Genomic DNA, 25508 nt, shown 5'->3' with positions numbered 1-25508 from the left:
TCTTGAGGCTAGAAGACCAAAATCAGGGTGTCAGCAGGGCCGTGCTCTCTCTGAAGACTCCAGGGGAGGACCCTTTCTTGCCTCTTCTTAGCTTTTGGTGGCTGCTGACGATCCTGCTCTTTTTTGGCTGTCAACATGTCACTCTAATCTCTGCCTGTGTCATCACATGGCATTCTCTCCAAAAAGGTGTCTGTGTCTGTATCAAGTTTTTTTTCCTTATAAGCACACCAGTCATTGGCTTAAGACCAACCCCAATTCAGTATGCATTCATTTTGACTCGATTACGTCTGCAAAGACCCTATGTCTAAATAAAGCCAGTATTTGCAGGTACAGGGGATTAGAACTTGAACATATGTCTTTTTAGAGAGACACAATTCAGTGTATAACACTAACTTAGAAAACTGCCATTATCTCATCCTAACCACCTAGCTTGACCTCATCTTGCACCATTCTGACTCTTGCCCACAGTTCCAACCCCTCTGGTTTCTTGGTTCCTTGAAGAAGCCAAGCTTTAGGATGTTTGCACAAGCTGTTCTGTCTGCATGGAAAGCTTTCTCCAGTCACAACAGGCTATCTCTTGCCACTCGGATCCTGACTTAAATGTCACCCTTTATGGGCCTACCCTGGTCACCTAGTTGCTCTCATTGAGATAAGAAGTTTTACTTCCCATTCACAGCTGGATCTCCAGCACCTAGGATAGTTCCTGGCACACAGTAGGTGTCCAAGAAGTTTTTGTTGAATAAATGTCTGTCTGATTGAATGAATGATTTTTTTTTTCCTTTTTAGTTTTGGCTTAAATGATGCCACTTGGAAAGGGTAGCTCTTAAATAAGCAATACTTAGGAACGATTTCAAGATGGGGTTGGAAGCGTGTTTCTCAGAGGGGATCATCTGCGAGGTGTGAGGGAAAAGGGCGGTGTGGGTTCCAGGAAAGATGGGCAGTTTCCTCCTCCTGCCATCACGGTGTGAACAAGAAACTTGGGACTTATTTGCATTTCTGGAATTTCTAAAAGTAACAGTAATAATACTAAGACCAATAATGGCAATGAACATTTATTGAGTTCTCACTTTGCATTATGCTAAACTTCTGCATTTAATTCTGACCACATCCCTGTGAGAGGGTGTTCCTATGTTTACAGATGAGGAAAGGCGGACCCCGAGTGCCTAAGTACCGAGCCTTAGTCAGTGAGTGGCCAAGCTGGACTTTCAACCCGGATCCAAAGCTGGCATTCCTTTGCATGTGCCCACTGCTGCCCTAAACACACTTTAACATTTTGGCTTTGTTGGTTTACCCTCTGCGGATGTGCGAGCGGCCTCTGTACAGCTTCATCCTTCCCCAGCCACACTCGCCATCCTCAGATTATCCACCTCTTGCTGCCAGTATGTCAAACAATGTTTAGTTAGCATTTCTGTTACTGCCAAAGCCAGATGATTCTAGAAAAATACTTGAGTTTTACATCAACTGACCCTCTCCCCTTTAGTGTCCTCCTGGCCACACATCTCAGTTTCTCCCCAAATTCCCTCTCAATTCTTTCCAGTGATTCTCTAGCAAATGTCTTAGAGAAGGTCCTCCCCTGAATGACAGCTGGAGCAAGAAATTCCCCAGTTCGAAATTCCATTTTGGTTCTACAAATGGAAAAGAAAGAGGAGCTGATCCCAGATTCCCCAGCCCCTCTGGTGGAGACCCCAGCTGGGAGGGACACTTTGCCCTACCGCTCTGTCCCAGCAGGAGTCTCTAATGAGGCAAAGCATGGCCCCCGCCTTGGATGAGGGGTCGCCACACCTGCTGGGTTGAGGTTTTGAATCGCGGGTAAAGGTGGCAACTATCCTAACGTCTGGGCAGGGGTGTTGGCTTTGAAGGCCCAGGATTAGGTCCTGTGTGTCTGGGCACAGCGTCAGCGCAGCAAGCTCCTTCCAATCCCGTGCTGCCAGGAAGAGGCCTCTCTTCTCTCCTCCTCTCCATTTGCCCAGTTTATTCTGTCACATCCTGTTTTTAATATTTTCAAAACAAACACTATTTTAGAATAGTTTTAGGTTTACAGAAGTGTCACAGAGATAGAACAGGATTCTCAGGTGCGCTGCGCCTGGCCTCCCCCACAGTTACTACTTCATATGACTGTGTTCGTCACAGCTAGTGCACCCATCACAACACTGTATCATTAAATAAAGTCAATATTTTATTCCAATTTAATTAGCTTTTCCTTATTCCATTCTATTCCGGGATCCCATCCGCGATACCACAGAACATTTAATTGTCATGTTTCCTTAAGCTCCTCTGGGCTGGAAAACTTGCTCAGAATTTCCTTTTGTGATGGCTTTGGCCGTTTGAGAAGCACTCGTCGGGTATTTTGCAGAATCTTCTGCAATTCGTGTTTGTCTAATGTTTTTCTCATGATTAGACTAGGGTTAGGGGGCTTGGGGAAGAAGATCCCAGAGGTGACGTGGCATTTTCATCATATCGTGAGAGTACATGCTGTTCATGACTTACCACGGATCATGTTGACTTTGATCATCCAGTTGAGGTCCTATTTTTCTGTTTCTCCATGTAAAGTTACATTTCCCCTCCATTTCCATAGTGTACTCTTTGGAAGGAAGTCGCTATGCACAGCCCATACTTAAGGAATAGGGATTATGCTTCATCTACTTGAGGGTGGGGTGTCTACATGAATTATTTGAAATTTTCATGCATGGGAGAGCTGTATGTTCTTTCCTTTTTATTTACTGAGCCAACCACCTATTTATATCAGTGTGGATTCATGAAGATTTATTTCATACTTTGAGTTATAATCCATTATTGCATTATTTATTTGTTGCTCCTGCTGATCTGAATTTGGCCATTGGGAGCTCTTTCAGTTGGCACCTGTGTCCCTGTACCCAACCCCCACCCTTGTGTGTGTTTTGTTTCCCTAGTATTGTCTTACTTTCTGACACTACAAGATGCTCTAGGCTCCCCTCGTATACTCCCTGCCATAGTCCTAAAATCAGCCATATCTGCAAGGAGTTTTTGTTCCTTATGTTGAAGAATGGTGTTAGAAACCACTATATCAGCACTCTGTTTTATTTTGTCCATTTAAAAGAGAAAATAAGCCGGGCATGGTGGCTCACGCCTGTAATCCCAGCACTTTGGGAGGCCGAGGCAGGTGGATCACGAGGTCAAGAGATCAAGACCATCCTGGTCAACATGGTGAAACCACGTCTCCACTAAAAATACAAAAATTAGCTGGGCATGGTGGCGTGCACCTGTAGTCCCAGCTGCTTGGGAGGCTGAGGCAGGAGAATTGCTTGAACCCAGGAGGTGGAGGTTGAGGTGAGCCAAGGTCGCGCCATTGCACTCCAGCCTGGGTAACAAGAGCACAACTCCGTCTCAAAAATAAATAAGTAAGTAAATAAATAAATAAATAAGAAAAGAAACAGCATTTTGTTTGAGAAACCTAAGGCAACAACAACAAAGACAAACGCTCTGCCAGAGAACAGCTTGGATAGGTTGCGACAGACAGGAAGCTCTCCCATTCCACTGGGGAGAGGTTTGTGCTGATGGACTGGGTCCTACATCACACTACAGCAATGCTGCTAGCCAGTGGGGGCGTATCTGTGCTCTTCTGTTTCAAGACTTTTCTAAAATCATGGGTGACTTCCTTTTCTATACTAGGCTACTTTTGATTCTTTATATTAAGCAATGAGATAAAATTTCTGAATGCTAAGTCAAAAGAGTATTTCTACTCGTGGTTTATTATCTAGCAAAGGATATTTTAAAAAAGCCATATACTACCCATAGTTGCCTGTGACTTTTTCTTTCATTTAAAAGTTCTAGCAGTTGTTTTAGAAATTGGATGAATACAGAAGGTTTCCTTGCAACCAGGCAATTTAATCTAATACCTCTAATTTAACTTGGGCAGAAATGGACAGAGGTAACAGCCAATTATAATTCCGCTACTTCATTTGAGGTAGGTTTAATTCACAGATTCCTCTCTAGTAATTTTATTTTGTTTTGTTTTTGAGACAGGGTCTGTCTCTGTTGCTCAAGCTGGAGTACAGTGCCGTGATCATAGGTCACTGCAGCCTTGATCCCCTGGGTTCAAGCAATCCTCCTGCCTAGGCCTCCTGAGTAGCTGGGACAACAGGCACACACCACCATGCCTGGCTAATTTTTTTAATTTTTTTGTGTAGACAAGGTCTCACTATGTTGCCCAGCCTGGTCTCCAGAGCTCAAGCAATCCTCCCACCTTGGTCTCCCGAAGTGCTGGGATTACAGGCATGAGTCAATACTCCTGGCCTCTAATAAATATTACAATGGTGAGAAAACATTAGATGTTAGGGTCATTAGGAGGTTTACGTGAACAGTAAATAGTGTGTGGATAGTTACGTTTTAATCTTCATCATCATTGCCATTTTTCTAGGGAAGAATCACAAGTATCTTTGTGTGATTTGCTTAAAGACCAGAGAGGAAAAAATAATTTGCCAATTCTATTTTTCCCCAGTGAGCATTATCATCTCTGTGTTGGGAGTTAAGGGCTTTAAGCTTGTGAAGGAGGATTTAGCCAGGGTTATCCCAGAAATCACTGCCTGAAGTCCTCAGGGACTCTGTCACCACCAGCCTCTCCACCACAAGACATGGAAAGCAGGATATCATTCCTAGAAAGACAGTCAGGGGACCCTTGGTGCATGACCTCCATGAATAGGCATGGCGGCCACCACCCTCATGACATTTGGCAGGTGACAAAGCCACACCAATGTCAGGGTCACTGAGCCACAACAGGTTTATGATCTCCCATTCCCGTGACTGAGGTTTCTTTTAAATTTTGTTTGTAATATGTAGCAGTGTATTCCTACAGGGTAGGTCCTTGAATTTGAAATGTGACACTCAGAATAAGATGAAATCTCTATTGTTAATTATAGTTTCTGATTAATATAGAGGTTCCAAGCACCCACCCAGCACTGTGCAGCCAATGTGCTTGCTGTTAACTGATCTCATTTTACATTCATTTCTGTACATCCCAGTGCCCCCTCAGTGCTGCTCAGCTGCCATGCTCCATTCCCCAGCCCTCCCACTCTCCCAGTTCATGGCCACACCTACCTCCTCTGCCCTTCCACTCAGCTTCCGTATCTTGGGGAAATTGGAAGCCATGGGAAGAGACCTTATGCAAGCTCCCACCTCCACATCCACGCACCCCGGCATCCAAACCTTTACATTCTGTCTGCCTTCTTGTTGCAATAGATGGAAAATGTGTGCTTCCTCTTAGGCCACAGCCACCCTCACGCACTTAATCACCTACCCTCTCACCTTCTCAAAGTCCTTTCATGTGAGCAGTTCTCCCCAAGTTCTTCTGTATAATCACCTTTTCTTTCTACCAGATTACTTTAATCAGCATTAAGACACTATCATTCCTCCCATCTCAAAAACAAAAAACAAAGAATCCTGAAAATTAATTTTTTAAATTTTGCTAAAAAACACATAAAATTTACCATTACTGAGTTTACCATAAAACTCAAGTGTTAACCATATTCACAATGTTGTGCAACCAGTCTCCAGAACATTTTCATCTTGCAAAATTAAACCTCTCTATCCACTAAGCAGTCACTCCTCATACCCCGCTTCCCCCAGCCCCTGGCAACCACCGTTCTACCTTCTGTCTTTATGAATTAGACTTCTGGCTTTGTAAATAGCGTCACCATGAACGTGGATATGAAATATCTCTTTTAAACTCTGTTTTCAATTTTGGGGCGCATATACTCAGCAATGGAATTTCTGGGTCACATGGTAATTTTATTTCTAATTTTTTTGAAAAAATGCCATACTCTCAGTGCACAAGGGTTCCAGTTTCTCCACCTCTTTGCCAACATTTGCTATTTTCTGGGGATTTTTCATTTTGTTATTTTTTCTTTTGTATTTTTTTATAGTCGCTATCTTAATAGCTACTAGCAAGGTGGTTATCTCATTGTGGGGCAAAAAAGTCTTTCAATTCTACTTTGCTCCTTTGCTATGGCTAGTTCCCTGCTCCCTTTTTCGACAAAAGTACAACTCCTCAATTGCATTTCCCATGCTCTTTGCTTCTTTATTTTCACCACTGACTCTTATGTTCTAACATACTGTATGATATATTAATTTATTCATTTGTTGTCTTCTCACCCCCACTGGCCATTAGAATGTCAGTTCCATGAGGGCAAAGATTTATCCTTATTCCAGTTCAATCCACTGTGCCACCACCTTTCTTATTGATAAACTGCTAAATCTAATGGCCACTCCTAGTCTTTCTTGCCTAATCAGAGCACTTGGTCTGGTTAACCATGCTCTCCTTCTTGAAAGACTTTCTCCGTTAACTCCCACACTATCGCCCTCTCCCAGTTTTCTTTCTACCCCATTGGGCGTTCTTTCCTGGTTTCTTTTTCTTGTTCTTCCTCATTTCTCCAGGCTCTTTGTGTTGAAATCTTGCAGGGCTCAGTGTTTGGATCCTTCTTTTCTCCATCTACACTCACCTCTCTGATGATCTCTTCCATTATCATGGTCTGAGATACCAACTCTATGTGGATGATTCCCAAACGTGCATCTTCATTAGGGCTCTCCCCGAGAACTCTATACTCTACTGGATGCAGCTGCCTAGTAACATCTCCACTTGGACATCTGGTAAGAATCTTAAACTTGACATGTCAAAAACTCACCCCGATCTTCTCTAGCCCCCTCCTCTATGTCCTCCTTCCCTTCAAAACAAAAAATAACAACGAAAAAGCCTTACTTCACCTAGACCCTCCTGGTGCCAATGCACCTCCCTCAAATCTCGGGTGCAATTTTACCCAAGAAGTGCCTCAAGTCATCTTTGACTTCCTTCTTTCTCTCATATACCACATTCAATGTGTTGGTAAATTCTGTTGGTTCCATCTTCAAAACGTGTCCAGAATCTATCCACTTCTCATCACCGCCACTGCTACCACCACGATCCAACCTACAGTCATCTCTCAGCTACTCTAGTTTACTGGTCCTCCCACTTTTGCTTCTTCAGTCCCTTCTCAAGACCACAGTCAGAAAGACTGTTAAAATGTTAGTTTAGATCCTATTGTTTCCCTGCTCAAAAGAGCTCAAGAGTAATAGCTAAAAGCCTGACAGTGTCCTGCAAAACCCTGCCAACCTGGCGTTATTGCCTCTCCAATCTCACTCTGGCCCCCCTACAGTTGCACAGACCCTCCAGGCGTACTCCTGCCTCCAGACCGTGGGACTTGATATTGACGTTGCCTGGAATATTCTTCCCTTAGACACTGTATGACTTGCTCCCTCACCTCCCTCAAATCTCGGGTGCAATTTTACCCAAGAAGTGCCTCAACCACCTTATTTACAAATTTCAACCCAAAGTACAACTCAATTGCGCTTCTCATGCCCCTTCCCTCACTTTCATCATCAGCTTTTACTACCAACGAATCTACTATATCATTTACCCATTTGCTCTGTTTATTGTCTGTCTCCCCCCAACAGAATATCAGTTCCATGAGGCCAAAGATTTTTGTACGCTCTGCTTTGGTTGTTTCCCTAGAGCTGGAAGAGTGTTGGGCATGAAATAGGCTCTCAGTATATGTTTGTGGAATGAATAAATGAGTGAATGTAGAATGACTGTGGAGCTAGCAGTTCAAATATTATTTCTCCATGACTATCATTATTATTATACCCTAAAAATCCAGGAAGAAATGAGGCTATAGATGAGGACAGCACACATATTAACATAGGACACACAACCTTGCTGCTCAGAGTGTGGTCTGTGGACAAGAAGCATCAGTGGCACCCAGGAGCTCACTAGAAATGCAGAACTTCTGAATCAGAATCTGCATTTTAATGAGAACCTCTAGAAGGTTGACTGCAAAAATTGTAAAGCTTTGGTGTCGGGCAAGTGTCCCCAACCTTAACTGTGTATTAGAATCTCAGTATTTTAAAAAAACTCCTGACGTGCGAGTCTCACTTCCAGAGACTGACTTAACTGGTCTGGAGTAAGGTCCAGCTATAGGTCAGAGGTGAAGAGGGGGACAAGACTGACTTTCTTCATTATTTTTGGGAAAAGAGCTAAGATTAAAGCTTGTCTCTGTATTAGTCTTGATATAAAGAGTAATGTGTTAATATGAATATGAACAAGTCATCAACGATTCGTCTTCCCCTGACTCCATAAGAGCAAATTTCAGCTCTTCCTTTGTGGTTTCAAGTGAGATCGTCAAGGTGGCCGCTGCTCACTATCAGAAAATGCGCTTGAGTGTGTCCAGGCCGGTTTTGTCAATCTGCTGCAGGAAATCCACACTGAGCAGTATGTCAGCCTCTTGGAGGAATGACTCCTGCTCTCTTTTCCAGCAGGATCCAGTGATTTGTGTAAGCAGAGAGCTTGGGAGAGAGTGAAGAGAGCTTCGGGGTTGGTCTCTGGGTGGATACAGGGAAAGCCCTGTCCACAGGATTCTAGGGAGCACAAGGTACAGGTTGAAAACTCTCCTATCCTGCATTCTGCACTCAAAGTGTTCATGGATGCCAACTCTTCCCACCTCTGTGAGCTCCTGCACTCACTGCCTGGCACTGTCATTTCCTGGGTGGCTCCTCTGTAAGGGTTGGGTGAGAGGTGATCTCTGAGTGTGACCCCAAATATGAATCCTGAGCATGAACTTGAATCTGCAGCTCAGGCCCTGAAGCTGTGGGATGGAAATACATGGAAGCATGATAGAGGAGCAACAGTCAGCTCCCGCCTAGGATGGATTCTGGGAGTGTGTAGAGCGCATTGCCAGATTCTCATTGACAAAATGGGCTCTCTCTTACAGATCAAGTCTCGGGTTCTCATGACTCCCTTAGCCCTCTCACCTCCGCGGAGTACCCCAGAGCCCGACCTCAGCTCCATCCCTCAGGATGCAGCCACTGTCCCCAGCTTGGTGGCCCCACAGGCTCTCAAAGGTAGGTCAGCAGAATAAACTCCAAGGCTGTGATGGTCCGCAGAAAGCTGGGCAGCCACCATCTAATTGTTACTTCGTGGATTGAAGAGTTGTTGCTGATGAGGCTCAAATGAGGGATTTGGCGTGCTAGTCAGGCAGCAGACAGGATGACAGAGTCTCTGAGAGCACCAGTTTACATGTCCCACAGCTTGGATCATTTAAAACTTGGTTCCAGTGCATCTGGGTTTAGGTGGTTGCTTTGGTGGGAGGGTGGTGGATGGCAGGGGGACACAGAGCAGTCAGATGTTTCTTTTCAGAGCCAGGTTTCTGCTGCACTGGTCCAAGCCTGCTCACCTTAAACAGGGCTCTTGTTCCTGTGTTTGCCCTTCCAGATACCATTCCCCCTCAGTCCAACCCACTACCTTCCAACCCAGTCAGGGGAGCAGGTATCCCAATTTCTGTCTCTGGTGGGACATCCAGCAACTGACAGTTTGATCATAATAGTAATGACAATCTGATGGTGTCACAAACACACACACACACACACACACACACACAATCCCCCTATGTCACAACCCCAGCCCCTCTCCCATCCCATTTAAATCCCTTCAGTCCCTCCCATTGCTTTTAGATGACGCCCAGACTTGTGAGTCTGGCTGACAAGGCCCTGCAGGCTCCACCCTGTGGTTCACCCCACTGCTCTTCTCTCAGTCCCCAGAACTGGTGATGGGGTCTTAGCACATTCTCCCCCTCCAACTGGAGTGATTGTCCCTTCAGGCCACCCGATTCCTCACTTATATCTCAGATCAGGCATACGTCTCTCCAGAAAGTCCTCATGAACCTTCCTGCCAGGGTCCCCCAGATGGGCTCTCCTAGCCCCTCCCCATGTTTCTCACAGCCACAGTCGCACATGGTCTCACATCAGCTCATGGGATTATCTGAACAGGCCTCTTCCCCCACCAGGCCATAAGCTCTGTGAAGGCAGGGACTGCTTCATTTTGTTGAAGCTTTCTCTGCAGGGCGTAGCATAGTGCCTGCATGAAGGTCTCTTATTAATTGGATTTTTCTTATCACCTGGGATGAGTAAAGAGAAGGTGACCTGGTAGAGTGAAAAGAGCACATGTCATCCAAAAGACTTGGTCCAAATTCCTGATGCATCACTGGCTACAGTCTTGGAGCAATCATCTCACTTCTTTAAGTCTCAGTTTCTTCATTAGTAAAGCAGTAGTAATACCACCCAACTCACATGCTTGTCTTGAGACTATAGTGGGTGCTCAAAAAATATGTATTTCTTCACCTTTGCTTTACTACTTAGCCTTTCCAAAATGCTGTCGGTCTCCTCTTAAAGTCCCTCTTCCACACTCCTTTGCACCAGTGGCCTCTAAGGTAAGATGCTTATGGGGGGGATGATGGGGAGTGAGAGGGCAGATACACAAGGGGGTCATTAATGTGTGAAAGAAAATATAATGCCTTCTATTCCTATTCATTTTATCTCATCCTTTTACAGTTTCTATTTCTTGGGTACGTTTTACTATGTAAACAATGCTTATTTGGTAATGCTGTGCCATGCCATTGAAAGTGAAGGAAATAACTTTTGTGTCTTATTTCCAAGTTTTGGATAGTTTTTCTCAAGAGGTCGTCCAGGGCACTCTTCACTCATTAAGGAGTCTGGCTTGATGTCTGGGACAATGAGGAATCTTAAAGCAAACAGCCTCAAGACAGGCCGACCAGTTTGGCAACTGTTACCAAATTACAGGTGGCATAGGTAGATGGGGATGGAATTTATGTCATTTTCATAGAACAGAATGAAGTTTAATTTGTATAAACTAGGTCTGAACCCCTCACCCAACTGACCAAACTAATCACACTGATCATATCTAACACTTTGGGCAGCCTTCTCTGTACAAAATCTTTCTGCTAAAAAAGGATTTACATTTCTTTTTCTTTATAATTGCAAAATTCATAAAGATTCCACTGTGATTAACTGAAATCTATCATATATGAAAACCAATTTTGTAGCCATTCTAACATTTTTATGATTATATGATTTATATAATATATATAAACCTATTATCTATAAATATGATTTATATAATATATAAAAACATATTATCTATAAATATGATTTATATAACATAAACATTAAAATGTTAGAATATAAATATTTATATAATATTGTCATATTGTATAAATTAGATATTTTCTTGTAAAAAATTTACACAATACAGTAATACAGTTAAGAATGTATATAACCTATAAAGAAACATGGTTTGAGACATGTGCCCCTCCCCCCAATTTTTTCTCAATGGGGTCTATTACCTTAAAGGTGTGGAGACCATTGACTGGGTTCACCTAAATGGGTTGTCAAATGTTTATTTTCTCTGAGATTGTGAATAGCACTATCTGTAAAGCTTTGCTGAATATAGCCTCTGGAGTGATCAGTGCCATCTTGATTTCTTTGTTCATAAATGGTTAACAAAGAAATGGCAAACACTGTCTATAGCTTGACAGCTCCTTTGGAGGAGGTAGAGGAGATTTTGTATGTGTACTTTCACAGCATGGAAATACCTTTATACACACGGTCCATGTGGGCCACTATAATCGTCTTTAATTCAGATTTCAGTAAATCAGAGTGAACCCACCTGTCCATGTTTTCCCAACAAAGAAGGCCCCGAGGTCAGGCCCTGGCACTTGAGGTATCTGACTCTTTTGCCTCTTTTATTTCTTAAGTTGGGAAGAATCCACCCAACTTTTGCCCTTTCCAGCTTTCCCAAGGCCAGGAACAAAGGCGCATGGCTGAGGCATCCCCTGTGTACACAGAAGCCACCAGCTGGCCTGATGCGCGCCTGATGGGGAGGGCTTTGTGGTCTCTGTCTCCACAGTCTGCCTCTACATCAACAAGCAGGCCAATGCGGGGCCCTACCTGGAGAGGAAGAAGGTGCAACAGCTTCCCGAGCACTTCGGGCCGGAGCGGCCATCGGCGGTGCTGCAGCAGGCCGTCCAAGCCTGCATCGACTGCGCCCACCAGCAGAAGCTGGTCTTCTCCCTGGTCAAGCAGGGCTACGGTGGCGAGATGGTGTCAGGTAAGGCCTGGGGCAGGTTGCATGAGAAGGCCATGGGTGTCTCTCTGTAGAGAAAGCAGTCATACTCAGGCCTGGGGACAGCGGGTGTGGCCAGGGTCTGTCCTCCATCTGCTGGGCTCCTGGGGCCTTTATGAGCCTGTGAGCTAAAAGCCTCTCTCAGGGCTCAAACAGTGCGATCCACGCCCGGGTACGAAGACTGGATTTCTGATCCTCCTCTTGACTCTTCTCTTTCTCCCACTTCCCACTTCTAACCCATCAGTTCTTTTTACTCCACTTCAAAATATATCCAGAATCCAACCACCTTTCGCCACCCACAGCAACCACTCTGGTTCTTTAAAAATCTAAGTCAGATCATGCCCCTCCTCTGCCCCAAACCCTCCAATGCCTCCCGAGTCACTCCAAGCCCAAGTCCTTACAAAATCCCACAGGCCCCATGTGACTGGCTCCCTCTTGAATCTCCTTGTTACTTCTCTCTTGTTCCCCGCTCTGTTCTGGCCGATATGACCTCATGGATGTCCTTTAGGTTTCCACTCAAATGCCACTGCATTAAAGAATCCTTTTCTGACCCCTTGTCTAATATATCAGCTCTTGTCACTCTCCATTTCTTTATTTATTTATCTTGAGATAGGGTCTCACTCTGTCACCTAGGCTACAGTGCAGTGGCACAATCATGGCTCACTGCAGCCTCAATCTTTCAGACTCAAGCGATCCTCCAACTTCAGCCCCCACAAGTGGCTGGGACTACAGGCACATGCCACCATACCTAGCTAATTTTTATCAATTTTTTGTAGAGCTGAAGCTCTCACTATGTTACCCAGGCTGGTCTCAAACTCCTGAGCTTATGCGATCCACCTGCTTCCCAAATGGTGGGATTACAGGTGTAAGCCTCTCTGTTGTTCCTTACTCTGCTCCGTTCCTTTTTCATAGCTCTTACCACCATGCAGCGCAGTGGGGAAACATCATGGTTTCAACCCCATCTCCAGGGATGTTTTGTTATACGGGATCCTTCAGAGTCTGAGAAATCCTTTCTTCCACCCTCCTCCAGTTTTATCCCCTGATTTGATGTGATAGAAAGGGCACTTTACCTCTCTGGTCCCAAAGAACTCATAACCCTAGTCTAATCATGGGAAAAACAGCCAGATCCAAACGGAGGGACATTTTACAAAATACCTGACCAGTACTCTTCAAAGCTGTTAGAGTGATGAAAAGCAAGGCAAGACTGAGAAACGGTCGAAGACCAAGGAGGCGAAAGAGACGCCACAGCTAACGCAGTGTGGTATCCTGGATGTGATCTTGACCAGGAACACTACATTGTGAACCAACAGGTGAAATCCAAACACCCCCCACCAGGGCCAGCTGACTTGCGGTTTTCTGCAGTGCCCGGCTCTGAGCTGCCGTCTCTCTGGTTTTACAGTCTCAGCTTCCTTTGATGGCAAACAGCACCTGCGGAGCCTGCCTGTGGTGAACAGCGTTGGCTATGTCCTCCGCTTCCTCACCAAGCTGTGCCGAAGCCTCCTGTGCGATGACCTCTTCAGCCACCAGCCCTTCCCCAGGGGCTGCAGTGCCGCTGAGAAAGCCCAGGAGAAAGAGGAAGGGAGGATGGAGTCAGGTAGGCCTCCTCCTGCTTCTCCCCGCTGCCTGCAGGGACGCCTCCCAGTCCCAGGCATCTCTGCCCTTCCATTACCGAGGGAGCATTGCAGCTCCTGGGAGTTCTGCCACTGGAGCCCCGTGGGCTGCCTGGGAAGCATCTGGAGCTGGCTGGAACAAAGAGGTGCCTGGACAGTGCCCATCCCAGGCTGCAGAGGGAAATGCAGGCTCCAGCTATTAAGAGCTGACATTATTACTTTGATGTCTACGTTATTAGAATTTAGACGATGAGACCACATCACATCCACATCATATATAACAAGTAAGTTTCTTCTCTCTCCTCTAATTGAAACTCTGGGCATTTGGGAACTCATCCCAAAGAAATTAGGGCTATAGAATTGATGATATTCGTCCTGCCTGGGAGTCTCAGATGTCTACCCAGGGGAATTAAAGGTGCAACAAAGTGTCTGTTATTGCAGGGATTTGACTGGGCCATATATTAAATATGTCTTCCAGCAAGGGTTGGTGTTTCTTTCTCATCACAAGAAGGAAAATGGTCAGGGGTTGAGCACCTCTCTGTACCATTAGCCATAGAGTAGCTTAGGATGGAAAAGTGGACCTTGGGCAGGGCAGCAAGGCCACACGGGCATACATGACACAGCGTTGTCTGCCCCAGGGGCTAGATGCCAACAGGAGATGCTCCTTCTCCGCTGAGCAGTCCTGAGTTATAGATCTGCAAAGAGGTGAAGGTGACTCTCAAGGGTGGGTAGAAACATTGTCTTTTTTCTTTCTCTGAACAGGGTTGTTGATATATGAAAAGCACACAGGCAATACAACCAGAATCCAGTTATTATGTTAGTGTGCAAACATTTGGTGAATGCTCTTCTGTTCCATGCACTGTGTGAGACCCTGCCTTCAATAAGTCAAATCCTTGAGCTTAGGAAAGTTTTTGAGAAATAGAGTAACTATTACAAATAAGAAAACACAGATACATCTGCAGGTATGTGCTGGCAGACAGGTTTAGCGCATTCAACAAAAGGATACTTATAAGAGAGACTATTTCTCCAACTCAAGAGGACAGCAGGAAAGGATAAATTTAGATTCTCAGCATAGCTTTTCTTGGATACTGTCAAAATCTTTCCTACAGTTTTGCTTTTATCTCTCTGAGTCCTGGGAAACAGGAAGAAATTTGGCCTCTACAAAGGAGGGTACCTAATTAAATACAGTTGGTGTGAGCAGATGCTATTTACTTTCATGTTTTTCTTGCTGTCTCTGTATGTGTGAGCTTAGAGACATCTCATCTCTCTCTGGGCCTAGGTTTCCTATGGGTAAATGAGAGGCTGGAGTAGCTGATATAGAACATTCTTCTGGTTCCAACAGTCTATGAATCTGGCCTCACCTGTAAACCTTAGTTGACTCACAAACATATTCTTAAACACGTATTTATCTTCTAGTGAGTGTTGCAATGAGAATAGCAGAATCGTGTGATTTCACTTCACAGATGCTTGTATCATTGTTACATTGAACACACAATGACCCATGGGATATCATGATAAAGGAGCATAACCCATGTCTCCCCTTGTCCTCTAAGTATGTCCTATAGGACTAGTTCTTCCCTGACTGGATGAAATTCAGGACAAATACTGGCTTTCCTGGCTCCTCTCAGGTTATAAAATGTTCTCTAGTCAAAAGTTGATATGTCCAGGTCAGGATGATAATTGAACTTTATTCTTAGTGAATCTATTATGGGGTTTTTTGCTTTGTTTTGTTTTTTTTTAGACGGAGTTTCCCTCTTTTCGCCCAGGCTGGAGTGCAGTGGCACAATCTCAGCTCCTTGCAACTTCTGCCTCCCAGGTTCAAGTGATTCTCCTGTCTCAGGCTCCTTACAGGCATGTGCCACCACACCCGGCTAATTTTTTGTGTTTTTAGTAGAGATGGGGTTACACCGTGTTAGCCAGGATGGTCTTGATCTCCTGATCTCATGATCCGCCTGCCTCGGCCCCCTAAGTGCTGGAATTACATATTATAGGTTTTTACATTGTGGTTGCCATGAGGCTTATAAAAAACATGCTACAGATATAGAAAGTTATTTTAAAGAAATAACAACTTGTTTTAGATCACACAGACAAGAACAGAAACAAAGAAAAATGAAAAAACAACCCTGCAGTTGAACTCCATCCTGCCTACATTTTAACTTTTAGTCACTTTGATTTATATATTTTGATATTACCCATCTCTTAAGAGATTGCTCTAGCTGTTATTCCTTTTAATAGATGTGTCTTTTGGGCTTCATACTAGGGTTATGAGTGGATTATACACAGCAATTACCATGTTAGAGAATTCTGGGGTTGCCCGTGTGCTTAATGGTACCAACAAGCTTTATGCCCTTCTTTTTCTTTTTGCGTGTTTAGTGGTTTTTTTCTTTCAGATTGAAAAGTTCACTTTAGTATTCCTTTTAAGATGCATATGGTGGTGGTGAATTCTCTCAGCTTTTGTTTGTCTGGGAGAAACTTTATTTACCCTTTATATTTGAAGGATAACTGCTTGATACAGTAGTCTTGGATAGCAGGGATTTTTTTCTTTCTTTCAGTACATTGAAAATGCTGCTCCATTACCTCCTGGCCTATATGGTTTCTATTGAGAAGTTTGTTGCCAGATAAATTGGGGTTTCTTCAAATGTCACCTGCTTCTTTTTTGTTCGTGCTTTTAGATTCTCTCTTTGTCCTTGGCCTTCGAGAGTTTGATGATTATAATACATGCCTTGGGATTAGTTTTATTGGGTAAAATCTGTTTGGTGTTCTCTGCCCTTCCTATATATGGATATTTAGATCCTTCTCATGTTTTGGAAAGTTTTCTGTTATTATATCTTTGAATGAGCTCCCATGCCTTGTTCTCGCTCAACTCCCTCTTGAACACTAATGATTCTTAGATTTTGTCTTTTGAGATAATTTTCTATATCCTATAAGTGACCTTCATTGCTTCTCATCCTTTTTTCTCTTTTGACTGTATTTCCAAATAGTCTATCTTTGAGCTCACTAATTATTTCCTTTGCTTGATCTACTTCACTATTGACAGCCTGTAATAAATTTTTTTAGTTCAGCAAATGCATTTCTTAGTTTGAAGATTTCTGTTTGATTTTTAAAATTATGTCAGTGTCTTTGTTAAATTTCAATGATATATTCTGAATTGCTTTTCTGTGTTATCTTGGAAATCAGTGAGTTTCCTTAAAACTACTATTTTGAATTCTTGGTCAGAGAGCTCACATATTACCATCTTATTAGGGTCAGTTTCTGGTCCCTTGCCTTGGCCATCTGGGGAGATCATGGTTCCCTGTTGGTGGTGGTTTTTTGTGGATATATGTCTATGTCTTTGCATTGAAGGAATATTTATTTCAATCTTTTCTGACTTGTTTGGCTTTTATTGGATATATTTGTTTATTGGTTTTTTATTGCTAGGTCATTGTCTTTTACTTATTGGCTCTATGTGGCATCTTAAGCCCAGGTTTGCCTTAGATCTATTGTCTTCAATCACTCTTAGTTAATGATTGAAGCACTGCTCTTCCTAAATGGGGGAGGTCCCAAAAAGGTATATCCCCACAGTGTGGGAAGGCTGGCTAGGGGGTTGTGCCCGGGGGATCTGTGACACAAACCTATAGTGTGGTACTACATAACATATACGCTGATTGGAAATCTCCCTTGGGCAAGTAAAAAAGCGGAGTTTTCAGGTCTGGGGATGGTAGTTCCACCTCCCCCTTGCCTCTGGCTGTACTCTCTGGAGTACCTCCCTTTGGGTACCCTGAATGCTTCCTATTAAGGCAAGGACAGGCCTCTTGCCCTGGAAACCAAGATGGTGTGAAAGCTGGTTGTCTACCTTAATTTCCCTTAGAAACAGTGAATTGGGAGACATTTTTCTGCATGCTTAGTGCTAAGCAGATGGAAGGAGGGGCATGAATGTGGAAGGCAGATTCTCTTACCCTCTGCTCAGTTTTTTTCTCTTCTCTGTGGCCCCAGGCACTGTCGCCTCTTCATATTTGAGTTCTGGAATATTTCTGGTTATAATCTCAGTGCTGTATATTTGTTTTTGATTTTCTGTGGTGAGGAGTGAAGCCAGTTTGCTTCTATGCCACCAGTTTGGAACTTGAAGTCTGCCCTGGAACTTTCAGTTTCACTCAAACCCAGCTCAGGCTTGCTTCAGGCCAGCTGCCTGCAGCAATAAAGAAGGGCACGGCTGGCTTCTCCCCAGCCTCGCCGCTTGTGTTATTGCCTCCTCCCATAGCTAGCTAACCTTGATGGCAGAACCCTTCATGGTGAATGGGGGAAGGAGGAGACACGAGGCAGGGGAGTTTGTATGTGATGAACCCTGCTGTGCGTTTGCATCGTGCTCTCTGCTTCTAGCTGATGTTTGAAGCTGATTCTTCATCCTGTGAGCTCTTATGTGGGTTTTTTGGTGACCATCTCTCACCTGCACTTTCATTGGCATGGACAAATGCAACTCTTCTCTGGCTAGTCACTTACTGTTCTTTCCATAGTCAAGGCCTCTGGGGGTAAATCTCCAGCTTCTTTCAGCTGAAGCCTTCTTGTGCCTCCAGACTGTCCTGTGGAAAGGATCTAAGATGATCCTGCTGTAGATCTATGTCTTTTGATGGCCCATATCTGGTCCTAGAGAAACACCCACACATCCTCTGACCAAACAAACTCTGGGTGTATTGGCTGATCCCTGCAGGTACCTCTCCTTTTTCTGCCAGCCAACAGCCATCTTTTACAGCTTGTCTCTCAAGCTCCAGAGGACAGATCTCAAGCTATTCATGTGTTCATACAGAAGCCATACACTGGATCATTTTCTTCATAATTTGTCTTCTAGTTAACCTGTTTCTCTGCCTCTACAATCTCGTTTGCAGGCTGAATGTGCGTAGTCACCTACTGGTAGAAAACTGGCTTTTCACCATCTCTTTTTGCAAGACCCACATGGTGATCTCACACTTCACTGTGGTATGTAGCATCCATTGTCTTGCAGCTCCGCCAGAACTGAACCTAAAATGGTTTCACTTTAATATCTTATTCCAGGAGGATGACAGCCTTCCTTTCTAGAAGCTGGTGTTTCCAGATGAAAGCTGGTTTTCCTCACAGCCAACTGGGAAGCTTGGAAGTAATGACCTCAGTTGTTCTCTTGAGCCCTTCCCTAGCTCATAAATACTTTGAAAAATAAATTGCTCTAAATTATCCAACCTTGTGGCACTGATTTCTCAGCAGAGCTGAGTGCTGTGAATTTTACTTGTCAGGGAGCCTTGGGGACAGTAGAAGAAGCAGTGATGGCTTGGTATCCTCTGAGTAGCACCCTCACCCTACATGCCTTTCCCACCAGTCTGTCGTGAGCTCTGCAATGACACCATTAGTTTGCCTTTAGGGTTTGGGTCTCTTTAAGATTGCCTTGTCAAAGTTCCTTTAAATAACATATCAAGTTACTAGTATGTTAGAGGATTAATTAGTTTATCATCCATTTTCTGAGCATTGTGATAAGAAAGTCATATGCATTTGTATGTGGGAAGGGTGGAGGTTTTCTTTTTTATCTGGGGCTCCATACATCCATAGGACCACATTGTTGCGATTGTAAGGTCCTGGGCTTATCTGAATCAGGACAATGCCTGGTTCTGCTCAGCCCCAGGGCTGTTCTGTCCAAGTTGAAGCATTCCAGGATTGGTGCCATCCACCTAAAGGGCTTGTCAACACTCACTGGAACCTTTCCAGAAAACAGTTAATCAGATAACAAGAGGCAAAGCCATGACAGCTAAGGAACTATGGAAGGAACTGGGATGTTTTGGGGAGGAAAAAAGAGATTTGGGAAAGATATGATTTTATGTTCCAGTATATGACAGCAGGTCAGGTGGCTTTGTTCTTTGCGGTCCTGAAGAACAGAACTGAGACTAAGTAAGCAAAAGGCAGATTGAATTAAATCTAAGGTCTTGTCCCTCAAACTCTGGTCGGGGCATTGCTATCACTCACCAAAGGCAAAACACTCAGTGGCCCTCCCAAACTTTCAGGCAACAGTTCCGCAGGTGTTTTTGAAGGTATCTTAGAGAAGCACAGATTTAAGGAACACTCTCCCAGGTAGAGAACTTGGCAGTTAAATAACCAGGTGGAACTCTCAGAAGATAGTTCCCTTGGGAGTCAGGTGGAGTTGACATGGTAAAGAACTTTGACATGTCAAAGCCACTCGGAACTTAAAGAGCTGCTTGGGAGGTAGGTGACAGTGATCTCCCCATTGTTGGTGACAAATATGTCTGACTTGTTAGGGTCACTAGTGGGACCGTTGGCCACCCAGAAGAGTAGGAGCAAGATGTCCTCTCTGGTCCCTTACAGGTTGACAGTTCCGGGCTGGAGGTGGCAGAGAACAGCCCTGTACAGCAGGAGGGCAGGGTACCCTCAAAGGATTAGCAAGGGCCTCCCGGAGGCGAAGGTATGGACACCAAAACAAAGTGGCTCTGTTAGAAACAAGACTTCTTCCCTTGAAGAAGAGGGAGGGCTTCTTCCTCATCTCTCCCTCAGATCTTTGAAATATAAACTCTCTCTGTTTTTTTTTTTCTTTTTGAGCTGGAGTCTTGCCCTGTTGCCCAGGCTGGAGTGCAGTGGCATAAACTTGGCTCACTGTAACCTCTGCCTTCTGGGTTCAAGCAACTCCTCAGCCTCAGCCTCCCAAGTAGCTGGGATTACAAGGCGTGCACCACCATGCCCAGCTAATTTTTGTACTTTTAGGAGAGAGGGGGTTTCAACATGTTTCCCAGGCTGATCTCGAACTCATGACCTCAGGTGATCTGCCCATCTCAGCCTCCCAAAGCTATAAACTCCCTTTTCAAATGATCTTTTTCCTGTGTTTAGGGAAAATCAGCCTTCAGGCTTCCCTGCTGCCTGAATTCAGCCAGCAGGAGGTTAGAGTTCTTGGCCTGAGACCAGGAACTTAGTTATTTCCTTCCAATTCTATTAATTGACATCTGACATGGTTTGTGTTTGAGGAAGTAACGCAGCTCCCTGGGTGCTTTAGGAGAATGGAGGCAGAAAGATGGATTTGATAACATTGATGGCTCTGTCTGAAGTCATGAGATGACCATGGGGAAAATGTGATCTTGCCTTTGAATGTTAAATAAAAAAAGACCCAAGTACAAATATGCTTTAGCCAGTGTGTCTCAAATTTTAATGTGCAAAAACACCTGAGTGTGTTGCTAAAATTCAGATTTTGGTTCAGTAAAGCTGGGGTGGGGTCTGAGAGCCTGCATTTCTTTAAAAAAAAATTAAACTAAATTTTTAATTTTGTATAAGTTTATGGGGTACAAATGTAATTTTGTTACATGTGTAGATAGCACAGTGCTAAAGGCAGGGCTTATAGGGCATCCATCACCCAAATAATGTACATTGTACCCATTACCTAACCCTCCTCTTCCCTCCCACTGCTCACCATTACAAACTTGCATTGTTTCTCATTCCACAACACAGTCTGCCTTTCGAACAGGTGCCCAGGTGGTACTGGTGCTACTGACATTGGTGCAGCTGATAGGGCGGGGACCACAGTCTGAGTGGTAGAGTACGGGTGGGCTGGCAGAGTCCTGCTTGCACAGAGAAACTTATTCCAAGTTTTCAGTACAGTAAGCCTGCCTGTGCTAAGATGGTTCTTCTCTCCTACAAGTGTTGCCCCTGAAGCTGGTCCAGTGTCCAGTGGAGGTGTTTCGTGGGCTGGAAAGGAAGAGAAGGGCTTGAGAGTGGTTGGATCGAGGTGGCACTTGTATAAATCCAGGGAGAAAGACAAAGCTTGCACATATGGAGAAGAGGGTGAAAGATAGGAAAGAATGATGACAAATAGATCTCTCCCCGTGGTTGGCAAGCACCTGAAGCAAGGTCTCTGGTGCCCTTTAAATATTCCCCAATCCCAAGAAGATACGAAGATACCCGTCTGTTCTCCCCGGACCCTTATTTCCACATCCCCAGTGGCATTTGATTCCACCTTATATTGCAGGACTCCATGTCCAGATCTCATCTTCCTGCTAGATAGACCTGGGGGCAGGGCCATGGGGTCCCCAGCACAATCTGAAACATAGCAAATACACAGTAAATACTTACGGACTTGAATTCTATGCAATACCACAGAACAAAATTCTCCACTCACCAAGAGTAGGAGATCTTTGGAAACCACAAATGTGAGAGTTGAACTCTTTTACAATATCTAATTTAGTAGCTGGTTTCCTGTCTTTTGAAGGTTTAGCATAATGGGGACAGATTGTTTACTTTTGCTGAGTAGCTTCTTTGATATACAGATGGCAGGGGGTGGAAGATGAGAACGGACATTTGTTCTTGAGGCTTACTGTTTCCTTCCTTGGCTGGTGGTCTCTGAGCAGACACCAGAACTCCCTCGGAGTAACAGTCACTCACAGTGTTCCATTACGCTGAACCTATACACTCAGCATAGAGAAGTCAAACCTGCTTCCTTGCTCAACAACGCGTTTATCTAATATAATAAGATTGCAGAGAATAACTCTATGGACAATGTGTATCTTTGCGAGAGATAATTTATTTTTTAAAGGGAACAGGGTTAATCAAGAGGCATGAGTTTCATTACATGGAGCCATCCCTTTAGTCAGTTGCCAGTTAGTACTAAGCTCCCTGTGTGTAAGGTGCTCAGGGCCTAGGTCGCTTGTTCAAAGCCACGCACAGAGCAAGACTCTTGTGTGCGGGGAAGAAACTGAGAGCAGGTCTTCTCATCCCCCGCCCTTTGCTTTTCCTCCCAAGTCCTGCTGCCCATAAGGCCTGTTATCCAGCACTGGCTGGTGGGGATGGGGGGCGGGGCGTGGTCCCTGTTTCTCAGCTCAGAAGGCTGACTGCACGCAATGGACGTTCACAAAGGGTTGTGGTGCACCTGTGTTGCTTCCAGCAAAGATGCAAAAGAACAGAACAAACCTGGCCCTCAGTTAGCAAAATTAAGGAGGAAACTACACTCCAGAAAGATCCATTCACTCTCTTTCTGGGTTTCCTGCCTTTCCCCCATGGGATGTTTCCTCCATGTCCTTGTGCTCTGGCTGGATGACCCACGGGGAAGGCAGAGTTTATCATTCCCACTGCCCAGATACTTCCTTATTCCTACAAAACCCACACGAATAGCCTACTCCACCAGATAGTGGCAGACTTTGATCTGGTGTTTTAACTATCTATGGAATGATGGTAGAAAAAGAAAAGAAATGAGGGGGGAGTTCTTGATTAATGGATACAGTGTGTCAGTTTTATAAGACAAGTTATGGAGATAGATGCTGGTGATGATTATGCAACATTTTGAATGTATTTAACATCTTTTTTTTTTTCTAAAACAAGGTCTTGCTCTGTAGCTCACGCTGGAGTGCAATGGCGTGATCTCAGCTCACAGCAACCTCTGCCTCCAGGGTTCAAGCGATGCTCCTGCCTTAGCTTCCCAAGCAGCTGGAATTACAGGTGCCTGCCACCATGCCTGGCTAATTTTTATACTTTTATTAGAGACGGAGTTTCACCATGTTGGCCAGGCTGGTCTCGAACTCCTCAGCTCAAGCAATTCATCTGCCTCAGACTCCCAAAGTGCTGAGATTACAGGAGTGAGCCACTGTGTCCAGCCAAGATTTTATGTGGTATGTATTTTACCACAGTTAAAAAACTTGAAGAACAAAAAAGAACTGGAATGCCCCCACCTCAAAAAAAAGAAAGAAAGAAAAGGAATGAAGGAGGGTGCGTTCCAGCAAATGCCTTTGCACCTGCTCGTGTCCCAGTGCAGGCCACGTGACTGCAACATTTCAGAGCTGTGTTTGTTCTGTCACAGTCAAGGGCCACATGGGCAAATGAACTGTCTCATTCTCAAGCTGAGCTTTAGAAAGGGGTCATTTGGAAGAAGAATAAACTATTAGTGGCAGGCGCTGGTCTTAAGAATCCTTGCAGAAGGTTTTGATGAAAAGGTTGAAAAGGAGTGTCCAGACCAGGCACAGTGGCTCACGCCTGGAATCCTAACACTTTGGGAAGCCAAGGTGTGCAGCTTGCTTGAGGCCAAGAGTTCAAGACCAGCCTGGCCAACATGGTGAAACCCCATCTCTACTAAAGTACAAAAATTAGCCAGGCACGGTGGCGGGCGCCTATAATCCCATCAGGAGGCTGAGGTAGGAGAATCACTTGAACCCAGGAAGTGGAGGTGGCAGTGAGCCAAGATTGTGCCACTGCCCTCCAACCTGGACGACAGAGCAAGATTCTTTCTCAAAAATAACAATGACAACAACAAACTAAAGAGTATCCACAGTTCTGTAGAAAATACAAAAGCCTTCAGATTTTTCCTGACACTTAGGGCCATAGAGGCCGAGCTGTAACCCTCACAGCATGGAATAGGGGAGTGTTCTCCAGGGTAAGCTTCCTCATCTTAATTCTCCCTATGTGCCTATGTAAATTCATTTAGGAAAAGCTTTATTATATTTTCAGTGATATCTTTCATTAAATTATGATATCTGTACATATTTTAAAATATTGAACTAAAAGGGAAAATACAATCTCTTTTTTAAAGAAAGGGCCTCTAGAGAAAAGCCTGCATTTCATAGAATTTAAAATAGATTCTTTACTATGTCCAGCAATTGATTGGATCCCTTTGCATTGTAAGGCTCAGGTTCTCTTTCATGCCCTGTAGATACTGAGGAAGTTATTTACTCAATAACTATTAACCAATGAATGAATGTTCCAACTAAGTTGTTTGAAATGGCCAAGGTAACTTCAATATGAACTAGCGTAATATTGAGTCATGTTGACCCCTTTGATAAAATTTTGGTAGAAAGTAATTGTGTTCAAATAAAACAAAAAGAAGTGAACACTCTTCTTGTCTAAATCACAAATGATTTTGTGGATTAACGATGCCAGCACCTGAGACTTGAGGAGCAGAATGATGCCAGCAGTAAACCCTTTGCAGGCTTTCTACAGTTTGGGGGTGTGGCGGAGAAAAAGAGCCTGAAGAAAAGAGGCTAAATGGACCCCTTCTTCCTAGAAGGCAGACCCCAGGAATTCTCTGAAAGACACCCCTACCTTTACCCTACACCCTCTCCTCAAATAACAAAATCTTCTGGAAATCTCCTGTGTCCCATGAGGTGAATAGCTCTTCATGTGGCACCCCCCTCCTCAATTCTCCATGAGCTAGTAGAGCTGGCCAGATGATGGGGTTGGGGGGGGCGGTCTTCCAGCCTCTCTCAAACAGCTGTGTCCAAGTCCGCTGCAGAAGATGTTCTGGGTTTCTGGTGAGCCTGTCCAAAGGAGCTCCTGCCTCTGACAGAAGAGTAGGTCTGGAGGGTGGGCCAGGCATCTAAGCAGATCCAAGGGGTTGGAAACCAAGTTCTCTGATTTCCACTTCAGACACGGGAAGCACGAGGACTGGTGGAAACAAGGAGACAGGGTATATGGGATGCAGCCATCCGGATCCGGGACCTCCCGGACCTGCAGTGGTTGTATTAGAGACTGCTTTTGGTTACTCCCCTGGACCGCAACCCTGAGCCCCCATGGCAGACCCTAAGGTACTGCCATCTGCAGGTTACCCTCACCTTTATCTGTTGGTCATGCATGAGAACTAGGGTTAAAATGGCAAACCATGCCAAGAGGAGCTGAAGCAGCTTAGGAAAGCAAGTAGGCTTCTAAGATGAACTTCATGAACTCTCTCCTATGACTAGGGTCCTATGACTAGGTGCTTTCTGGGTTTCATTCATAAGCAACAAACCCTTTGCTAAAAAAAAAAAAAAAAAAAAAAAACTACAGCAAACAAACATAAACTCCCTGGTAGAGAATTGGGCAGAAATTCTGTACCAGATATATCCTAGCTACTTAGCTACTGCTGAGTGAATAATTACAACTTCCAAGCCGGATATGCAGAATCAAGAGGAATGAAACAGCTTCCCCTTTTCTGTCCACTTTAGTCATCTGTTGCTGTGTAATAA

At 44.4% G+C, this 25508-nt stretch overlaps 1 protein-coding gene across 1 annotated transcript in view; it reads left to right on the top strand.

Annotated features, from left to right (window-relative positions):
• Positions 1-25508, top strand: part of SCML4 (Scm polycomb group protein like 4) — a 71787-nt gene that overhangs the window by 17363 nt on the left and 28916 nt on the right. The window contains exons 3-5 of the mRNA XM_078369900.1: positions 8775-8904; positions 11765-11965; positions 13380-13574. Coding sequence (XP_078226026.1) covers positions 8775-8904; positions 11765-11965; positions 13380-13574 — 526 coding nt within the window. The remainder of the gene's footprint in view (positions 1-8774; positions 8905-11764; positions 11966-13379; positions 13575-25508) is intronic.

This window comes from Callithrix jacchus, chromosome 4 (genome assembly GCF_049354715.1).
Source record: "Callithrix jacchus isolate 240 chromosome 4, calJac240_pri, whole genome shotgun sequence".
Taxonomy (NCBI): domain Eukaryota; kingdom Metazoa; phylum Chordata; class Mammalia; order Primates; family Cebidae; genus Callithrix; species Callithrix jacchus.
This window is presented reverse-complemented; position numbering and strand designations above follow the sequence as displayed.